This window comes from Microtus ochrogaster, chromosome 2, assembly GCF_000317375.1.
Source record: "Microtus ochrogaster isolate Prairie Vole_2 chromosome 2, MicOch1.0, whole genome shotgun sequence".
NCBI lineage: Eukaryota > Metazoa > Chordata > Mammalia > Rodentia > Cricetidae > Microtus > Microtus ochrogaster.
This window is the reverse complement of record NC_022010.1, coordinates 41,864,808-41,887,307: the sequence shown is the minus strand read 5'-3', so window position 1 is coordinate 41,887,307 and position 22,500 is coordinate 41,864,808. Positions and strand designations below refer to the sequence as shown.

Genomic DNA, 22,500 nt, shown 5'->3' with positions numbered 1-22,500 from the left:
AGCTGGTGAGATCACACCTGCTGAGGACCCGCCAGCGGTGTGAGGCCCTCAGGGTGCCCCTCCGCCCCCACACAGTCTACTCACGCACCTTGCTCATCCACGACTTGCGTTTGCACATGACCTTCCTCCTCTTCACAGCCTCCCACAGACGCCTCTGACCTGCGGGGAGGGAACAGGAGCCCAGGGCTGTCAGGAAGACTGCTGTCCACCTGGCAGGCTTCCTCGGTTCCTCCAGTAGGCCCACCAGTAGCTACTGCTCAGCACACGGACACCAGCTTGAATTAGTTGCTCAGCCAACTAGGAATTTCATTCACCCAATCTCTGCAATCTACTTCTGCATGATTCTCAAGCTGGGTGGAGATGTCTTTTCATCAAAACTGAACAGTCATGGCGGGCAATTGACTCTCCAACTCTCCAGACAAATCAGGTAAAGATATATACAGAATTCCCTCCATTCTAAGGTTTATTTCCCATAAAATATCCTTACACTGCTGACACCAGGCACCGTGCTGGCTGGCTTCACGCCAACATGACACAAGCTGGAGTCATCAGAGGAGACAGACCCTCAGTTGAGAAAGTGCCTCCAGAAGACCAGGCTGTAAGGTATCCTCTTAATTAGTGACTGACGGGGAAGGGGCACCCCTGGGCAGGCTGAGCAAGTCATGAGGAACAAGGCAGTAAGTGGCACCCCTTCGTGGCCTCTGCGTCAGCTCCTCCAAGATCGTGTCCTCTCGACAGCTCCTACGTGGAAGTGTGAACCAAATGAACCCCTCCCTCCACAGGCTGCCCTGATAGTGACGTTTCAGCACTCAGCGGTAACACTAAGACAGATAAACTACCCAGGCCTAAAGCAGCAGAAGTTAGTGTCATTTTTAATCTTACAAAACACTTGGCTCTTCTGAGTTGAACACATTAAGGTTTCTGATTGTGTTTTTTGAGACAGTCTACAGTAGCCCAGGATGGCTGAATCTGCTAGGTAGCTGAAGACTGATCTACTGCTTCTCTGCTAGACTTCCTGGTGTTTGCCACTACACCCGTTTGTGGTGTCAAACCCAGCACTTTGCTTTTTAACAAGCGCATTCTACTGTGACCCAATGATTCCTGATGATTCAGAGAATGCCATGACTTCTAGCCGGCAACTGGTAGATTCTGTTTAGAAAGAAACGAAAGATAAGGTTTCTGTGTGTTAGCAAACCATCTGAGAGATGGACTTGAAAAGACCTTACATTCTTATTTATGGATTGTGTGTGTCAGGGTACACGCACATGCCTCATGTTGGGAGATGCAACCTGACCGCCTTTAACCACAGAGCCATCTCTCTGGCCCCGTCTAAGAGTTTTTGTCTTCCCTTCTCAATGTAGAACTCTTGGCACTGACCCCACTGGTGTTCAGAATCAAACAGAAGAGACGAAAGGGACACCGGAAATACATCCCACAAATATCTGCTCAAACACAAATGGTGCGGGCTGGGAAGCAGGCCTGGGAGCAAAGGCATAATCTCGGCTACCAGGGAGCCGAGTCAGGAGGAACTTAAGTCCATGGTCCGCTTTGGCTATGGACAGGTTCAAGGCTACTCTGGGTAACTTACTGAGAATCTGTCTCAAAAACACAAAGTACAGAAAGGACTTTCCAATTCACATTTACAACCAGAAGCCATTCCCAGGGAACCCTGTGACCAGCACCTCTACGGATGCCCTCCACTCATCTCAGGGGCTCTGGGTCTCAGGCTGACAAAGTTCTCAGCTGCCATGACAAAGAGATTCTTCTGTGTCCTAGGCCATACTAAAGGTACCAAGTCAATGGTCAAGAGGATCAAGCAAGGCCCATGGGCTACCTACCAGGCCGGCCCATGCCAATCTTTTCCAGGTCCTCGTTCTTGACATACTCAAAGTGGGACAGGCGGGTGATGTTGAGATCATCGCGAAGCCTCAGGAAATACTGCTGCAGCTGCACCTCAGACAGCAGCTCCAATAGCCAGCCCGTCCCCTCCTCCGGCTGCATGCTGCTGCTCCCCAGCCTCTGCGGAAAAGGAAGCATAACTGAGGGGCCAGGGCATGTAAGCAAGTGGCAGGAGACCTGGCCATCAATGTGGCTCACCCACATTCTATAGAACCCAAAGAACCTTCTCGTTCCCCCAAACAGCGGAGATGAGCCCCAGACCAGAGCAGTCAGGAATCAAGTCTTACTCCCAAATCTGTGCTCTCTGTCTGAGTGAACTGAGATCAACTGTGCTCAGGGACCTCAGGGAATCACAGGCCCCTGAAGCGCAGACTAACAGTTATCGGTCATCTTACTCCTACAATCTCATTTAGAAGTCAGGGTGGGGTACAGTGGCCCTGTGAGATCCATCCACCGGACCCCTCATCAGACAGACCCCACAGAAGACCTGTCCAGTTCTTACTGCCTGACACCACCAGGCCTTACCCACTGACCCACGGGCAACACCCAGGTGCCTAAAGTGCCAGAAGATGAAGACGAGAGTGGGAGGTGTGGACCAGGGAGGGTCAGACACCCCAGTAAGCGGGCGCTTGCTTCCCTAAACAGCCGCCCAAGAGACTATGGCCCAGACTTTAACCAAAACGTGTCAGTTTTGCAGTACCAGATGTCACAATTTGTATGAAATCTTACCTTCAAAAATATCTTCGGAATGGCAACGTGTGCACATGGTAAATACTCAAAAGGCACAGGGAACCTCATTCTCTCTCCTCCTGTGCAGCCACCTAGCTCCCAGTCCCCAAAGCCAGCTGCCAATGTCTTCTAAGTGTCCTTTTAAGTCACACATTACCCATACTGCTGTTTCTCCTTTTTCACTTAACATTTTATCTGTCTCAACTTTTAAATGACGCCAAACAGTGCAACTCTAAAATATGTGTGAGTGTACACACACAGTCTATACGTACGGGCAAAACAAAACGTACCTGCAGGCTACAACCAGCAATGCTGAGAGTACCTGTCCAAGGTCCAAGGTCCAGAGGAAAAGGCCAAGAACACCTTCAAAGCTAAAGTCAAACCCATCCGTTTGAGTAAAACACCTGACAATAAGCACTTTCGCAGACCAGACTCTGGCCTCACCTCAGTTCCTGAGAAGAAGACAGGTGAGGTGAAAAGGTCAGCTGTCTATTGGGGCCAGGTGACCCGCTCCTGAACATAGCGCACTCTCAATACAGATGCAGTAAGAGGAATGGGCCGCCCAGCCTGAGCCTCCTACCCCCACAGTTCCCAGTGGTCCTGCCAACAGTGCTAGGAGCTGCAGCTCAGATTTTCCCTGCACCTCAAGGCTCCACAAAGAGTAAGGGATAGGAAGGACAAGCCCTTGGTTCAAACCCTGGCTCTTCCACCAAGGAGACTGGGCTGGTGGGCGGCTTCCAAACTTTAAGCTGTAACCCTTTATTTGGATGGTTCTCTAAGGGCTGAACAACCCTCCAGATAGAAGATATTTTTGTCTGTCATAGTGGGGGGGGGTGACATTTAGCGGGTAGTAAGGGGTAAAACATGAGTTATTCTGCAAAGCACAGGACAGATTTGAACACACGGATTCCATGCAACTTAGTTTATGCAGGTGAAGACCATTAGAACGATCCAAACCTAGACTTAGATTCTATTGTACATTAAACAAGAAAAATCTTTTGTAGTTTTACTGTAGCCTGCTTTTCCTGAACCGTGTGAACTGTTTACTGTGTAAACTGAGGAAAACGCTACTCTTTGGAATATAGCAAAAGTCCACTATCAGATAAAAAAAAATTAGGGAATATACCCTATTATCACAAAACTCCTCCCAGTGACTCTCTTGAGGCTTGAGCCTCTTTGGTCCCTCACAATACAGCTAGTGCATGACAGAATACATCAAGAGTTACAAACTATTTTCCTCTTATTTCTCCACATATTATAGTTGGCACCATGTTTATCGACTCTACATATACTTAATATGTAACATTCCTATTAACTGTATTTGTGAAGGGAAGCAAAAAAAATAATATATTAATACTTCAAAACCTGGAAAGATGGTTCAGAGGTTAAGAGCATACACTGTTCTTCCAGAGGACCAGGGTTCAATTCCAGCATCTACATGGCAGCTCAAAATCATCTGTAACTCCTGTTCCAGGTTATCTGACTCCCTTTTCTGGCCTCCTCAGGCACTGTACGCACACGATGCATAGACATACATGCAGGCAAAACACCCATATACATAAAATAATAAGAGAAAAAACTTGAGAAAGCTACAGTTTCTACGTCAGTTCTAAACGTTTAGTTGTACTGATGCATTCGTCCTCAACAAAATGAACTGTTTGCAAACAGTGTGTGGGGGTTAAGCAGACGTGTGCCTCTGCTTTCCGGAGTAAAGCCCGAGGTGCAGGGTGAAAAATCACTGCACCGGGCTCCACCACTGGGCCTTGGGCCTGGAGCGAAGTGGCCCCGTTAGCTATGTGGCAGGGCTTCAAGATGAGGGCGACTGGTCCCATCAGAAGCAGCCACGGGTCTTCCTCTCCTCCCATACCCTCAAGCCGTAGGACTCCAAACTCCCCATTCCCATCTCTAAACTCCAGGTCATAGCTCAAAGTCACACCCTGAACAGACAGGGAGGGCTCAGAGAAACCCAGAGGCCCTGCTGAAGCTACCTAGAAAGCACAGCCCAGCCTGTCCCCCCACTTCCTTCACAGACTAGCCAACACACCTCCCTGCTCAGCAGGACACTCCCCCTCCAGTCCCCAACCCAGGGACAAGGCACCCATGAGGGAGAGATATGAAGCCTAGAAGACATCCTGGCGAAGAGGAGTCAGGTGGGGGTCTAGTCCCGTTGCTACTGCTAAGCCCAGAGTGACAGCCCCTAAGACTCCCTCCAGCCACATTCCTTTGTCTGTGATGCACAGGGCACTAGAGCAGCAACTCCCAGCTCAGACGGTCTGGCCCACAACATGGTAGGAAATCTACACTACCTGTGTGCGGCACATGCAGCTGCATGGCCTGCGTGTAAGCACACACCAGACTGACCACACACTCATACACGTAGGCGTGCACACAGGCGCCCAAGAACGACTGCGGCAGCTAGGAAGGAAGACACTCCAGCTTACACTCCATGAGCCTCAGGAAGGTGCCCCTCAGTCATGCCTACCCTGCCCCTCTGTAAAGTGCTGCTACCGAGGGGCTAACCATGTCCACAGCCAGTGCGTTTCCCACCCCCAGCCCCCCCCCACCACCACTCACTGTGTACAGACGTCGCCGCAGTCTGGCCAAGAGAGGAAAGGAGAGCTCAAGGCCAGGGAACCGACGGGCTGCCGGCATCTCCACAAACTGAAGCCCCTAAGAAGTCAAAGGAGCTATGGCCTAGATCTAAAGAGGGCGGGCAAGGGCCGCAGCTTCTGAGTTTTATGCTCTGCCCAGCAAGGAAACCGGCCAGGGGTGGGAAACCTGTCTTAGAAATCCCCCAAGTCCCACCAGAAGTAGGGGACGGGGAAGAACGGAGTGCAGGCTTTACTCCACAGCTGGCCGCAGGCTGGGTCCTCTCCTGTCTCCTCTCCAGGGCAGTGCTCACAGCTCTAGTCCTATCCCCGGGCTTCCCCCCACTGCCTGCTTGCCCGCCTGTCCTCCTTCCCTCCCTCCCTTCCCCAGCTGAGCGGCTCTGACACTGGCTGAAAAAAGACCTTTCTGAATCACTGCCAAGAGGACAGCAGGAATGGGGGGGCACTCTTCCTCCTAGCACCGGCCCCACTGACTCCCCATACACAAGGCTCCCTGTCTCTAGCCTCCACTGCAGCCCTCACGGTTGCAGACAATCCCTGGGATTTCAGTGTGGGGGCCGTGAACCAAACGGCACATATAAAAAGGGGTTACAAGCCCCCATGGGGCTTTTCTGGGTCTATGGGGATTTGACTGCAGCCTGAATTGGGGGCTTGGATTCTGAGTCTTTCCTGGATCCTGCAGACAGATCCTTCAAAGACCCTCCCCCACACACGTCCCAACCTTGGCTGGGTGTCTCCTGGCTCAGACCCTAATGTGGCCCTGTTACCCTGGTGCCCGACGGAAATAGGAGGCTGGCAGCCTGCCAGAGTGGGACAGTCCAGCCAAGGGGGGTGGTGAGAATCTCCACCCCTCCCCCGGGATTGCCTTGTGTACTGCCCACAACAACCAGGGTGACTACTCCCCAGATTATCTGGCAAAGACCCAAGACTCCCTCCAAATAAACAAACACATCCAAGCTCTCTGCCGGGATGCTCCCACCTCAAAGCTGCAGCTCAGGCTGCAGGGTAGCATCTCGTACAGCACCACACACACATAACAGCCTCAGTTTAAGAAGGCGCCCCACCAAGCCCCCAGGGGCCCCCCATATTCCTACAGCTGACAAATGGTCCCTCTGCCCCTCAAGGAGGCCAGCTGCTCTACACCCCTCACTGCAGCTCCCACATACACCTGACAGCTGCAGGAAGTCATCTTCTGCTCCCCAGATCCCAGCACCACCCCCCAATGTAAGGAGCCCCTGTTTCTTGTACACTGCTCTCTTGTCCATACCCAGCTGGCTGCCAGCTCAGGGAGCCACAGCTGGCTCATGGGGGAGTTTTGGGGAGTCAGCATCCCAGCAGACTCTTTCCAGGATCTTTTCCAGTGTTTGGACTCCTAGCTAGGGGACAGCCATTTTCTATTCTGATGAGGGGTGCCCCCAGCAACAGCCCTTCCCCATTGCCATCAGTCATACAAAGACTGTGGACTGCCAAATACAGCCTCTCTTCAGGCTTAGCAAACAATCAGTGTGACCACTGAGGTCAAATGTGCAAGGCAAGGTCAGGCCGAGGCTGTGTGGACACGGCCTGTCAGCACAGGTTGGCTGACCACACCCTCAGACTGCAGCAGGCTACAGACTGTCCTTCTCCATAAGATACCACCTGAAGCTGACCTGTGTCTGTCAGAAAATTAAACAGGGTTTTTTTTTTTTTCTCTACTACTGCTAAGCTGAGGCTGGTTAGAGTGGTCAGCGTAAAAACTCCAGCCACCCCAGAAAGGAATGCCCCAAATTCACCAGAAAACCATGCCTGATCGTTCCCCTGGGTGTCTGCGTAAGAACACCTGGCAGCTTACCCAGAATCCAGCTATGGGAGACTTGAAGAGGGCAACAGACGTATATCGTGGGGTCAGAAGCCAGATCAGTTCCTGGACCTCTTCCTTGCCTGGGAAAACAGACCTGACCTTTCTGCCTCTCAACTCCCAGGCACATTCCCCTTTTCCTGCCAGCTACTGCCCTCTCCCGGCTAGGAAAGAAAGTGCTTGATCTCCAAGGGGAAGAGGACCCGTGCCATTTTCCAAAGCCCACAGGGATATTTGGATTCATACACATACTCAACTCAATAAATGGGAACGCCCAAAACACAGCTTCCTCCTATAAAAGAGTGTGCCTGAATACTAGATGTGTTTCCTAGGCTCCTAACCCGCAATGCAGAAAGCCCAAAGGGTAGCCTATTTGTACCCCTAGGGACCCACACTGAGTCAGATACCAGCATCAATAATTCACCACCACCATCACCTCAGACTTATCAGACACACACACACACACACACACCGCTCTGCACCCAGCCTCCTAGCCCTACAGCTGGGGGTGGGGGGTGGGGAGGCGGGACACAGGCACCCTAAGCTCTTACGAAGAAGCTCCGCTGCAGAGAGCAGAGCTGGGCCCACAGATGAGGCCTGACTTCCAGGTTTCTCGCTATCCCCATTACCTGCTGTCCCTCCTCGCCCCCAGCCAGGCGCTGGTAAGCAGATCTCTCCCCCATTGTACCCAAAGTCCCACCGTGGGGGCAGAGGGAAGCGGAGCTACCCGCAGCCCCCGCCCCTCCAGTGGCACCGGCAGCAGCAGCACCCGCAGCGTCACTCCCCTGCGTCTAGGGGGGCGGGGGCGGGCCTCGAGCATCCTTTAGGAGGGGAGGGGCTGCTAAAGCGCCTCGGCTGGAAAGGCTCCAATCCCGGCACCTACATGAATTCCAAGGGCTCAGGTCCACAACCAGGTAGATTATCACAGCCTCTGCTCCAGTTGGGCCCGGCCTGTGGGCACCCCGTCCCCACAGCCTCCTTCCCAGTTTCTATTCGTCTCTGTGTCGCGTTGCCCCTATGCAGCTAACCAGCAAGCAGTGGCAGCCGCGACCCTTAGGAAACCAGAGCAGAGGCTCCACCCTCTCTGACTTCAGAGCCACCGCTCCTCTGAACTTCAGGAGCCTCCAAGAATTCAAGCTCCGGAGTCACCAATTAGTACCTCAGGGATCCAAACACCCTGATACTCAATAATACCGGGGTCACCTAAGAAGCCACAGAAGCCTGTGCCCTACTTCACCGAGCCCCTCCCAGCAATCTTGGGGACTGAAATATCTTCTTCCTACCCCCCAACACCCAAGTCTACTCCACTCCAAGAATGCGTGGCACCCACTTGCTGAGAACACATGCAAGTTCTGAGCTCCCTAACCCACTCCTCACCCAGTCATGGAAGCCACATTGTTATCCCTCCATCCATCCCCCACTCCCCACAGGCAGACTGACAGACCCAGACCCAGAGCATCCTATTGCCCTTAGCTCTCCAGTCCTCAACCTCTCCTTCCTCTCAGACAGCACTGGGTCTGGGCATGCTCAACAGATCAGTGCACTGGGGCCAGACACTTGTGACTTGAGAGTTGAGGAGCCCAGACGTCTGGAGAAGTGGCTCCAACACAGGCTGGGAAAAGCGCGAGCACAGACAGACAGACAGACAGACAGACACACACACACACACACACACACACACACACACACACACACCCTCATTCCTATGGCATCTGAGGCATCCTGACTCCTTCCAAGCAGGTATTTAGAGCTCAGCTGAGCTTAGGGCACTCTCCTCCTTCCTGGGATGCGAGGCAGAGAAAAATGTTTAGATACTCCTGCAATCAGCCCCAAGGCAAAAGAAGAGAGCCTAGGAGGGCACTTTGTGAGTTCCCAGCAGGCTTCACTTCCTCCCCACTCAGCCCATCTTGGAGCAGCTATGGCAGGGAGAAGACTCTGCCAGGGCCCAGGTTCTAGCCTACGTGGAGGCTCCTTGGTATCTTGCCACAGCGATGGCAGAAACTAGTCTTGGGTACAGTTACAAGAGCCCAGAGTGAGCAGCATGAAAAGAAAGCAAGGCTGAATACACCTTGCCCATCCCCTTTTGCCCGGGTGGGCTGAATGAGGTCTGATTCAAAACCATCCCTCGTTCCTGCGTTCTCCAACTCATCTCCCAACCCTGCACTGTCACGAAATGCACAGAAGCCACACTATCGTGACATCGGGAATCCAGTCCACACAGACACCCTCACTGGGCCTCACTCTCCTTTAGTTCTCCACACCACATAACCAAACAGAGCCAGCCCATCTTCCTGGACTCTCCAACAGCTCCAGGGAAACCACAAATTCACACTGCGAAGTGGACGTGACAAGCAACTTCCTGCCAAGAGGATTTTGTTTTTTTCCAAAAAACAGCCTACCATATTCTTGGGACTATATGCCAACCCAACAACCAAGCTGTCCCTCGCCCCCTCTTCCTCTCTGGTAAACATGGGAGCCCACAGCTCCTCCCCTAGCCACAGCCACAGAATTCTCCTGCCGCCCATACGAACTCCACCAAGTCAGATCTGCTCAACTCACCTCTATGTATGTGGGGCCCAGGCTTCTGGCCCAAGGCCAGGCTGGTTCCCCTCAAGACCTCATTCCAGAGGGGACTGTACCAGGCAACCCACACCTTCAGGTCAGCGTGGTATGACATCACTGGTCTGAGAAGGCAGCTGGCCAGAGGCCAAGGAAGAGAAGGGAGTGATTCAGATACACACCATGGCTGTCCACACCCTCTCCATCTCCAGGACAAGGGGCCCACTCACTCCTAAGGAGCTGGCTAACTGAGGTCCTGTGCTTGGGCCAGGCTGAGCTATTTTCTCTACGGATATTGGGCCCACAGACCAAGGCTAGCCTAAAACCTCATCTTCCCCCCCCCCCCCGCAATCCCCAAGACAGGGTTTCTCTGGGTAGCCCTGGCTGTCCTGGACCTTAGAGCTCCGCCTGTCTCTATCTCCCAGGGACTAGGATTAAAGGCGTGCGCCCCCACTGCCCAGCTTGTCTTCCTTAGAGCCCCACCTGTCTCTCTCTCTCCTGAGGACTGGGATTAAAGGCGTGCGCCCCCACTGCCCAGCTTGTCTTCCTTAGAGCCCCACCTGTCTCTCTCTCTCCTGAGGACTGGGATTAAAGGCGTGCGCCCCCACTGCCCAGCTTGTCTTCCTTAGAGCCCCACCTGTCTCTCTCTCTCCTGAGGACTGGGATTAAAGGCGTGAGCCACCACTGCCCAGCTTGTCTTCCTTACATTTTCAAAAAATATTTTACTTAAAATCTAACTAATGAAATAACATCTAGAGGAGAATTAGAGAATATTTTAAAGCACGCACCGTATTAGACTGCAAACAGCGACCCTGCCTCTTAAGACAGACTGTCTTTATAACTACTACGTCCTCTCTGAGCACCATCCATTCTCTGAGCTGGTTGTTGTATCTTTTATTTCTGTTGTTTCATGTTTTTTATAACCCACTGAATCCAATTAGTGCTGCCCATATGCTCACGGGACTGAGGCCGCCCACAGGAGCGTGGACAACCTACCGGTGGTCACGCCCCAGAGGAACACGCTCTCCCTCCCTACCAGTTACTATTATTCTCCTTAGCTGTTATTTCTAAAGACTTCAGACCTCACCCTTCCTTCTTTTCTAAAAACAGTTAATTCTCTGGAGGCCACTCCCTTGCTTCCTCATTCCTAGGTCCTACAGCCACCTGGAAGCCCCTGCAGCTCTCAACTCCTATGTCAGAATGAACACAAGAGCTCCAGCAGGATGCTGTGCTGGCACCATAATCTGCACGTCCCAACAGAGCACTCCTCCCCTAACTCCTGCTGGGCATGCCTACTACTCCTGATGGCAGCTATTCCAGCATCTGCCCAGCATCCTAACGGCAAACAGCACCAACCATCCCAGGCCAGAAACCACACCCCCAGCAGCAGTCATGGCTCCTCCTTCCCCCAGGCCACCACCCAATCACACACTACTTCAACCTTCTCAGCCCTCCTCCCACTTATATCAAAGAGATCAAAGCTCTCCTCTGTGGTCCTCACTTTCTTCAACTTCAAGATGAACTCCTATATATTTTTAAGACCCTAATCAAATGCCATCATTTCTCTAAGTCCCCATTTTCTATCCCCAAATGGCTGCTTCTACCAAGCCCCCCTGTTGTTTTGTTGAAGGAATGCATATAAATAAGGAAACAAAAACATGTAGAAGAGCCAAAAATATTTTTAAAAATTATCCACCATGGGGCTGGACAGATGGATGGCTTGGTGCTTAAATGTACTGGCTGCTCTTCCAAAGGACCACTGTTCAATTCCCAGCTCCTACATGGTGCTCACAACTGCCTGTAACTTCAGTTCTAGGGGATCTGACGCCCTCTTCTGGTCACTGTGGGCACTGCACTCCTGTAATGCACTGCATAAACACATGTGCAGGCAAACACCACGCACATAAAAAAATAATATTATCCATCACATTCCCGTCCTTAAAGAGTTATTATTTATGTAATTCTTTGGGTTAGTATGTAATTCTACTGAGATAGGCATTTGCACAGGCTTCTAATGTGGTTAGTACCTGGGAAAATGGCCAGAACCTAGCAAGAGAGCTAAAAAGGACTTCGGCCTTTGAGACAGACAATGGAGAAAGGTGGCCTCTTTCCCCAGGAGCAGCCGTCATCTGGCTGCCTGATAGACACCAGGGAAAAGTCTGATTGCCTGCTCTCTCCCTGCCCTGGCTTTCCCTGCCCTCCTGTCTGCACACTGTAGCCCTGGCTAGCCTGGAACTCTGCCTGTCTCGACCTTCTAAGTGCTGGGATTAAACGTGTGTACCACCAGGCCCTATTCCTCCTCACTGTTTTCAACCCAGAGAAGACATCTCCTTTGCGGAAAGAGGGGCTGTCAATCATGTCAATACTTTTGCTCCAGCCCCACTAAACTACCCTGTTGCTATATAGCCATTTCAGACACAAGGACTGGTTCAAGCCAGTGGAGAGTCTGAACCAGCCCTCACAAAGGAGTTTTCCTACTGGACTGAGGGAAACAGATTTGTGGTGTGGGACCATGGTTTGTAGTCTGTCATTATATTTTAAATAACGCTGACTGGCCAGTAGCCAGGCAGGAAGTATAGTGGGACAACCAGACAGGAAGTAGAGGTAGGTCATGGTGAACAGGAGAATTCTGGGAAGAGGACGCAGTCCTTGCCCAGCCACAGAAGAAGCAGGATGTGACTACCCTGCTGAAAAGGTACCGAGCCATGTGGCTAACATAGACAAGAATAATGGGCTAATGTAAGTTATAAGAGTTAATAAGAAGCCTGAGCTAATGGGCCAATCAGTTTATAGTTAATGTAGAACTCTGTGTGATTTCTTTGGGACTTAACGATTGTGATAACCTGGCAGGACAGAAAACCCCAACACCACATTTGGGTTCAGAATGCCACATGGGTTGACCAGACAGAAGCCTATACCTATGAGACATCCCAGCCTTATTGGTGGACTGGAAGGGGAAGAATAGAGTGCAGAGTGGGAGACAGTAAGGTACAGAGCAGGAACAGAAGCTTCAGGCAAGACCACCCTCCCACAGTGAACCCCTCCAACTTCAGAGGAAGAGAGGAATCTGCATCCTCAGCCTGCACTGAACACCCCACCTGTGGGTCTTGATTATGAAGTAATGGGATTTGTGCTCCACCAGCTAAAGAGAAGCATGTCAACCCTGCTACCCACAGGTCACCTAGAGTCCTACCATGCTCCTGGAGCTCCGCTATTTTCCTATCAATACACTAAAAGTGTGTGACCTGGGACAAATTCCTCTAACTGCCCAGGTTTCCTGTCCATGTATGACACACTGCTGCACCAGGACTTGAACATCAGACCTCTTGCCCTCCATCCTGTCCAGGCACCCTCATGGCACCAAGATGCATCACCGGCTCCAGGGAAAAAGAGAGCAGCCAGAGGACAATGCAGTCAGCCACTGCAGTCAGTCACTGCCAGGGCTCTTCCAGGGCTGGCCACCCGGTCTACTTCTGGCTCTCACTTTGCCCACCCCCATTCCTTGGGCAGCAACCCCGGGCTGAAGAGGCCTATTGTTGGGCCCTGCAGTGGGGTGAGGAGAGGAACAACAGTGCAGACACACCAGAGCAGTACACTGTACGACGTTCACCATGCACCGTGCACCGCCAACACCCTTCAGACCAAAGTCCCAGCCACTGGAACAGGGGAGCCACTGCAGGCTTGAGGCCTGAGAGTCTGGGAGTAGGAGAAACGTCAGGGTACTTCAAATCCCATGGCATCCTGCCTGTTTGATCACGAGCAAACTGAGATTCTGGATGAGTACGGGAGGGACCTGGTCCAAAGCATGAAAGGAGTCATCAGGAGTGGACACAAAGTGATGAGCGAGAACACAGAGGTGATGTGTTGGAAGGAGAAGCTAAGGCTGTCCAAGGACAAGGTTGTAACTGCTTACCTCCGTGTAAGAGCCTTCCCAACACCCTCCACACTCTGCAGAGGCTAGTCTCTCTCCATAGAGAACACACTAGGTCCGCACAGTATCCCAGAGGCATCACTAACAACAGGGAGAGCCACATCTCAAGGAGGAGAGCACATGGTAACTAATGTCAAGATGACAGCTCCCTTCTCTATCTGCTCCAGAAACCTGGGGCCGGGAGCTGGCAAAACACAAGTTCTGGGCTTCAACCAGGCCAAGATGTAAAGACACGCAACTTAGGTGCTTCCAATAAACAGCCTGCCCAAGTCCCCATGAGACTGCCTACGAGCCACCCTCAACAAGCTACCCAGCACCACAGTCGCCGCAAGCTTCTTCCTAGATTAGAAACAGACAACAAAAATATACCAAATAACAAAGGAAAGCCTCTGGCTTGGTAGAAAACAAAATGTACACAAAAAAGCAAATGAGAAGGAAAAAAATGAAAAAAAAAATAAGACTCTCCAGAAGAAAATTTCAGATAATTCTCAGTAATATGCTCAAACTGATAAAGTGTATCCACAAAATAAGAACAAGATCTTTTTGTTTTTAAACCAGGGAAACAAAGTATCAAAAACAATTGGGCTGTGGAGATGGCTCAGCTGTTAAGGTGAATGCCTGCCTCCTTAAGGTCAACCCTCAGCTTGACCCCAGCCAACACATGGCGGAAGAACTTAAGCTACGCACTGACCTCCACACATGGACCACAGTCTCGTGAAAACAAGCTATGCACTGACCTCCACACGTGGGCCATGGTCTCATGAAAACAAGCCAAGCACTGACCTCCGCATGTGGACCACAGCCTCGTGAGCCCTTCCACAGATAAGAAAGCAGACTGTGGGCTGGGGAGATGGCTGCAAAAGTGCAAGGACCTAAACCTGTATAAAGAGTCTGAATCTCCGAAAGACCCACTTAAAACCAATCAAGGTAGCAAATTCCCAGTGTTCCTATGGCACGGTGGGAGGAGACAGGAGAATTCCTGGTTACTGTGGGCTGGTGAGACCAGCACACACAGCATCACACCAAAGACAACAGTCTCAAAATGAGGTAGAAGACTAGGTTGTTTTTAATCCCCTTCCTCTTTCACACACACAAACAAAGAAGAAGAAAAATAAAGCAGACAAGAGTAAACAGACCCACTCCCAACTAGCAGGCAGGCTCACAGCAGGCATTCCTAAGTGCAGGTCACTGTTTTTAAGTCTACAGTACACCTAAGTCACAAATGTAGGTCCCAACTTCACAGATACAAGGTTGACATCAAAAAGTTTTCTGCATTGAATTTTTTTTCAAGACTGTTTCTCTGTGTAGCCCTGGCTGTCCCGAAACCAGGTTGGCCTCCAACTCAGAGACCTGCCTGCCTCTGCCTCCTGAGTGCTGGCATTAAAGGCGTGTGCCGCCACCACCACCATTAGGCTGTGTCTGAATTTCTAACAAGCTCTTGAAAGATGCTGTTACCACTGGTCCATTAAGTACCATGTGAAAGCAAGGATCTCTAAGCTCTGGAGTAGGGGGAGTTCTTTGTTTATGCACTAAAATCACCTGGGTACTATAAAAATGTCAACACTGGGCTCTATCCCCCATGATTCTCATCAAATTGGTCCAAGTAGTCTTGAAGACTCTTCAAAAGGACCTGTACTTGGGTTAAGACCCACAGCTCTAGACAAAACCTATAATTGTGCCAAATCGTTTGCCCTGGCCAAACCAACCCATTTTCCAATACTGCAACCACTGCTGACATGGCACACTTTAAAAAAAGATGTGCATTAGTGCTCTGCCTGCACGTTTATCTGTATGAAGATGCCAAATCCCCTAGAACTGGAATTTCAGACAGTTGTGAGCTACCATGTAGGTGCTGGAATTGAACCTGGGTCCTTTGGAAGAGCAGCCAGTGCTCTTAACTGCTGAGCCATCTCTCCAGCCCCAACATGGCACACTTTTTATTTATTTTTTTTTAAATATTTATTTATTTATTATGTATACAATATTCTGTCTGTGTGTATGTCTGCAGGCCAGAAGAGGGCACCAGACCTTATTACAGATGGTTGTGAGCCACCATGTGGTTGCTGGGAATTGAACTCAGGACCTTTGGAAGAGCAGGCAATGCTCTTAACCACTGAGCCATCTCTCCAACCCCCGGCACACTTTTTAAAACTACTCTTCACGTCATGAAAATAAGCATAAACTTACAGACCTACTCATTATTCGGATAATTCAGATAATAATGAGGTTAAGCCTCATTAACATTAGTGGAGAACTCATAGCACGCAAGAGAAATTTATTCTGATTATTAGAGTCTCACGTTTATGCTGAATTTAAAAAACAAACACACACTTTTTTTTTTAAACGCAGACCTCCAAGTCTCAGCAAGTCACAGCTTTCTGGGAAGGAAACATCCTTCAGGGAGCCATAGATCAGCTAGTGGGGCAGTATTCTGGGAAGAAGACATCCTTCAGGGAGCCACGGATCAGCTAGTGGGGCAGTATTCTGGGAAGAAGACATCCTTCAGAGAGCCACAGATCAGCTAGTGGGGCAGTATTCTGGGAAGAAGACATCCTTCAGGGAGCCACGGATCAGCTAGTGGGGCAGTATCGTTTCAACCACTCTTCAAGTTGCACAGAGGACCAGAATGACCTTAAACTTCAAACACTTATGGTTTGGAAGTGAAGGGTTCCCAGAAAGGCTCCCGTCTTCTAGGCTTGGTCACCAGCTTGTGGAGCTACGGAGAGGTCACTGGACCATGAGGTGTCTGACCTAGTCAACGCATTAATCATTTGATGGGCCATAATTTGAGGACATTAGTTAGAGATAGGCCTGGCTGGAGGAATTAGGTCACTGAGGGTGTGCTTTTGACATTGGCCCCTTCCTGCCTATCTTCCTACCTCCATGAAGTTGGAAGCATTGCTCTGCCATGCCAAAAAGCCATGGAGCCAGCCAAGCGCACACTGAAACCATCACTAAAAGTGTTTCTCCCTTCAGCTGATTTCCTTAGGTATTTATCACAATACAGTGACTAACATAAGTGCAAACTATGAAGTCTAAAATACAATAGCTTCATACCCTCAAGACAGGGAAGGGAAACATCGCCGACCTAGATCTCTATGGTCATGTAACCACCAACTAAGCAAGTATAGGCTGATGTGGTCCCAATGGATGGCTCGTATACATTCCTCTTCAGGACACTACAGAGGATGTGCTAGCAAAACCATCAAGGGGAGGGAGTATGATCTGAACAGGAAATAGCAAGAGTTCCAGCACACAGTCCCCAGATAGTGAGGCTGTTCTGGTGAGCTGTGGGACCCTTAGGAGACAGGGTCTAGCTAGAGGAGATGGGACGCTCACAGTTCCAGCTCTAGTCCAAGTGTTCTCGACTTCCTAGAGCAAGTCAGATCGTAACTTCCTGCTGCCTTGGAAGGAGCTTCCTGCCACCATGCCTTCCCCACCCCCATGATGAGCTGGATCTCCTGAACAACTGCAGCACAGTGAGACCGCAGGCAGCAAGGCGGTGGTGGCGCATGCCTTTAATCCCAGCACTCGGGAGGCAGAAGCAGGTGGATCTCTCAGTTCGAAGCCAGTGTGGTCTACAGAGTGACAGGAAACTGTCCCAGAGATCTATGCCAAAGGTTCCCGCAAGGATCTGCTGAGCACTGCTCTCATGCATGTAAAGGCAGGCACTGATGGAGACCAGGGGAAAGGACCACCCAAAGAATGAAGCGAACAGTGCTGGGCACTTATCAGGAAAGCCCTTTGCTTATTATTCAAAATGGTTTAAAAGGTAAGGTGAGAGTATCAATGTAGCATGTAGTTTGTAACAATTGTTTCCTAAGAGAGAGAGGTGAAAACATCCTTTAAGGTTCTTACACTAGTATCACTTGAAAGAAACTATAATAATAAGTAAAAGATGTATACTATAAATTCTACAGTCATACAAAAAAAGCACCTGAAAACAGATGCACAAGTTCTCTGTGGACATAGAGTATTGCTCCATACACAGTCCAGGCTGGCCTGGTCCTCTTGTTTCTGTCGCCTAAGTGCTGGGGTTACCAACATGCCACAAACACTATGCCTGACTCCACAGAAGATCACAATCCAGATGTGGTAGAACATACCTGCCATCCCAGCACTAGGGAAGCTGAGGCTGAAGCCAGAGGACTGCACAGAGTTCAAGGCCAGCCTAAGTCACATAGCAAGTTCAAGGCCATTCTGGGATATAGATGTCCAACCTTGGTGTGGGACAATTGTCTGTATTTTGTCAATTATATTTTAAATAAATGCTGATTGGCCAGCAGCCAGGCAGGAAGTATAGGCGGGACAACCAGACAGGAAGTAGAGGTGGGAGAATTCTGAGAAGGAGGGAGCCCATTCCTCTGCAGTCCTTGCCCAGCCACTGAAGAAGCAGGATGTGACTGCCTCACTGAAAAAGGTACTGAGCCATGTGGCTAACACAGATAAGAATAATGGGATAATATAAGTTATAAGAGTTTAATAAGAAGCCTGAACTAATGGGCCAATCAGTTTATAGTTAATGTTGACCTCTGTGTGATTTCTTTGGGATTTAACGACTGAGGGAACTGGGCAGGACAGAAAACTCAGACAACACAGCTTAAAAATAAAAAAACTAAAACAATAAACCTTAACAAATTACTTACAAGTAATATATATATATATATATTACATATATATATATATATATATGTAGATAGACACACACATATAATAGTGCTGGTATAAATATCATATACATAAAATTTTATGTTACTCACGTTAATAAATCAAAACAGAAAATTCAATAATCACTGACTAACACAGAGCATCTGACAATGCCCAACAACCATTCTGATTAAGACACTCACTGGGCGGTGGTGGTGCACACCTTTAATTCCAGTACTAGTGAGACAAGAGTACTGTGAGTTAAGGCCTGCCTGGTCTACAGAGAAAGTTCCAGGATAGGCTCCAAAGCTACAGAGAAACCCTGTCTCAAAAAGCAAAACAAAACAAGACTCTCACCACCAGGACCAGAAGGAAAGTTTTCAAACTGAGGCATTCTGTACATGAAGGAACCCTACAATTAATAGCATGCTCAACAGTGAAAGATATAATGTTTTCCTCAGGGATGGGCACTAAAATATCTATTCTTCCATACCACGATACAGCCATTATGACCAGGCCAAAAAAAAAAAAAAAAGGAAATAGATTACAGGCACAGAAAGGAAAAATAAAACCATCTTTGCTAGCCGATGACATGGGCACTATCAAGAAAATGCAGTGGACCTCTAAGAAAGCTAAAAGCTGCTAGACCAAGTAAGCTTTGGGAGGGTTCAGGCTCCGCATCATCAGCATCCACATCAGCCGTTGCCATGTATGGTACCTGCCTGCGGTTTCAGCACTGAGGCAGGCCCGAGAACCGAAAGCCAATATGAATTCCATTTCTGGATCCCACCGCTGGCAAGAGGTAACCTAGTGCACCAGGCTGGTTCAAGGTCATCCTCAGCTACAAAGGGAGCCAGGAATACATAAGATCCTGTCTAAAGATTTAAAAAAAAAAAAAAAAAAAAAAAGGCTAGCAAGATGGTTCAAGAGGAAAAGGTACTTGCTGCCAAACTTACCACTTGAGCTGAATTCCTGGACCCATGCGGTAGACAGAAATACTGACTCGCAAGGGTTTTTTTTTTTTCCTGGCTTTCACACATATGAACATACACACATTAAGTAAATAATTGTAAATATGATTAAGTTAAAACAACAGCAAAGAGAAAGGATGAGAAAGGGGGAGAATTCAGGCCGCAAACTACAAGAAAAATCTGCAAATTACGCACCTGATAAAACTTATATTCTGAATATATTTTTAAATTCTTTAAAACAATGAGAAAAAACAACATCCGCACAATGGGTAAACAACGTGAATAGATTCCCCATCGAATGAGTACAGGAAGGGACGCCAACATTAGTCACATAGGGAACGCTAATTAAAGCCTATCAGACAGACTGTACACCTCCTAAGTGTCTAAACACACCCTATACAATCTTTGGTAGGGTTATAAACTTGTTCAACCATTTGAAAAACAGCCTGTCTGGTAGGTTTGGGGCCCTGGGGTCTTTTGGGGGAGGGGGATGCTGCTTGTTTGCTGAGCTGGGGTCCTGCTAAGTTGCTCAGGCTGGCGTTTAGCTCCTGCCTCAACATCCCAAGTAGCTGGGGCTACAGGTACATGCAGCCATGACCAGCTATTTATTTTTAATACTATTTCCTCTGTTGCTTAAAAAAAATTTAAATTTATTTTTAACTGGTTTATGAAAATGCAAATATGGTAGCTATTAATTGGGGTTATATGGTAAGTCTAGAAGTTCGTTATATGTTCAATGTTCACCTACAATATGATGTGAGCAAGCATTCCAGTCCTAAGAATTTCCCTGGGAGAATGAAAGCATATAGCCACACAAAGGCTAACACAAGCACCCGAAGAGGCTAACTCTGTAATACTCAGTCTGAAACGTACCCATCACCACGTACATGGCTATAAAGACGATGACATACCCATTCGAGACTATTGAGCAATGACAGGGAATGAACTAATGATACATGTAACAACATGTGCCAGTTTTGAAATAAAGATGCTGAACCAAAGAAGCCAGACTCTAAAAGGTCACTATTTGATTTCCACTTAGACAAAATGCTAGGCACTGTGAGCTCAGGTGGTGCCAAAAAGCAGTCCAGTTGCTCTCCTCCTGTTCACTGAAAAGTCAGGAAAGTCACCCTAAAGTAAGTGTATGCTTATACATACACTGAGAGCAGAACTCTCCCCACTGAAGTCAGTGAGCCAGAACCACTCTGCTCATTCCAGGAAAGCGTGGCACCATGGACACAGCAGCTAAACTTCCCGTGTCAGAATGTTTGAGACAGCATGACAGGCACGGGTTGAAGCGGACAGACAGGTTGGGCTTGCCAGAGCCGGCAAACCGGCTCCTCCACCAGTCCCAGCCACCACCACCCCTTCTTCTGCCCCAAAGGAGAACTCTACCTCCACCCAAGCTGGTTCAGAACTGGGGTATGGGGGGCTGGGGCAGAGATATTCCCTGCTAAGGCCCTGAGAGCAACTCTGGATCCATCCCCACTGGTGGGGCAGAGATACAAGAACTCTTGACAGGGCTAGGGAAAGAAAGGCTGTAAGCTGCCTACTAAACCCACCTGGACCAGGAAAGAGCTGGTGGGTCCTTGTGTCAACAAGAAACCAAATTTAGCCCCTGGCCCTGGCCCCTGTATACTCCATCTCTAGGCTGTGCCAAGAACAAGCCCCAGGGTCGGGTGGAGGTGTGAAGAGACCTCAATAGGATACCACAGCATTTTATCTGCCACCTTCCACAGTGTGAGGTCAAGGCCTAGGCCAAAGAGGAGGCAGCAGCCGCTGTGACACCCTCCTCTCTCCTTTGGCACTCCATTCAGAGATGAAGACCAGTTGCGCTCTGCTCCTCTACCCATCCTTGGCTTTGGGCCCACAGCATAATCAACCGTGACAAAACCGTGTGGCAGGCGCAGGTCAGGCTCGTGCCCCAGTCACTAGGACTGGCACCCTCACGTGACCCACAGGACAAGATAAGGCACTGATAAAGCAACACTACCCACTTCCCTTTTCTGGAGGCCACCGAGGCGAATTGCACAACGTGCCGCTGTCACACGGGGGCACACCTACCACCACCAGCAGACCGCTGGAGGGTTGACTTCTTCCCCGCAACTTTAGCCCTGGGGCTACCTTCCTCTCCCTTCCCTCTACCACTCCAAGGACTTTACATCCAGTCTAGACTTGAAAGAAGTGACTACTCCGCTGTAGCAGCTGCTTGATACAATCGGGGCGGAGGATGCTCCGGGGTTAGTCAACCTGAGGGCTGTTTGGAGCCCATTCTTCTAAACACATCAACTCCAGCTGGGAACAAAACTGACCTTTCTTACCTGAGTTTTCAGCTGCCCGGCGGCAGACACTGCTTTGAGGATGCTCAAACTCGAGGTAGCAGAGAAGGTCCTGCAGGCCAGTGCCTGCCCTCCGGCAATGGCTTCCAAAGGTCAGGTTCACAGCGCTCTTCTGCTCCCCAATCCCCTACACCCTCCAGCATTACTCTTGCCACTGGAGGACTCCTGATGGCAGCGAAGTGGCTTGCAGATTACCACCTCCTCCGCCGCCTGCGCCTGCGGGTCCGGTGTCCCCCTTGGAATCCCTCACCTCCTGGGGACCCTTTACCGTTCAGATACGTTTCCTGAACGGCCCACGCGACCTGACCCTCCTGTACCCCGGGCAGCCAATTTGCCTCCTGCACCCCCAGACGCCCCTCTCCTTCAGGCCCCCGGGGTCCCACAGGCCTGGCCCTCCCCAGTAGCTCGGGTCTGTCCCCACTCGCGGGGGATGCTCCCAGGACCACCGCCTCCCTGCCCAGGTGCCCGCAGATCTCCCAGCTGCGCTCGTCCGAACTTTCGAGCTCCTCCGTGTGCAGGAAGGAACCGTCCGTCAACTCGGGCAGCTCCTCGGGCTGCCGCAGAAGCCTGCGTGGGCTGCCCTCCCCGCGCTCCTGCACCCCGGCACGGGCCTCGCCGCGCTCCTGCACTGCGGGTCCGCCTCCCCCCTTCTCCTGCTGCTGCCTGCGGGGCCCCAGGCCCTCCTCCTGCGCCACGGGCCCGCCGGCCGAGGCCGTCCAGTGGGCCGGGCGCCTCCAATCCGCGGCGGCGGGCGGCTCCCACACCACCCCCAGGCTGGGCTCGTGAGCGCGGCCGCCCCGCTCCTGCACCCCCAGCCCCACGCCGCCCTCCTCCTGCACGGCCGGACCCACCCCGCCCTGCTCCTCCACGCCGAGCTTCAGCCCGCGGAGAAGCTGCGGGCCCCAGCTGAGCCGCCCGACGCGCGCCGGCTGCTGCTCCGGCAACGCGGGGCTCACTCCGCCGCGCTCCTCCTGCGCCC

At 50.6% G+C, this 22,500-nt stretch overlaps 1 protein-coding gene across 14 annotated transcripts in view; it reads right to left on the bottom strand.

Annotated features, from left to right (window-relative positions):
- The window catches only part of Tnk2 (tyrosine kinase non receptor 2), a 38,657-nt gene extending 16,389 nt beyond the window's left edge, over positions 1-22,268 (bottom strand). For 6 of the 14 annotated variants that reach the window (XM_013351492.2, XM_013351496.2, XM_013351489.2 and 3 more), the window contains exons 1-3: positions 5,203-5,568; positions 1,839-2,019; positions 89-159 (exon numbers count right to left, since the gene is read on the bottom strand). In XM_013351492.2, coding sequence (XP_013206946.1) covers positions 89-159; positions 1,839-2,019; positions 5,203-5,280 — 330 coding nt within the window. In that variant the 5' untranslated portion in view covers positions 5,281-5,568. Of the gene's footprint in view, positions 1-88; positions 160-1,838; positions 2,020-5,202; positions 5,569-7,068; positions 7,646-7,703; positions 7,847-7,957; positions 8,084-21,494 lie in introns of those variants that run through there. The other 8 variants (XM_013351486.2, XM_013351511.2, XM_013351507.2 and 5 more) reach the window with 7 other exon arrangements.
- Positions 22,269-22,500: the final 232 nt, after the last annotated feature.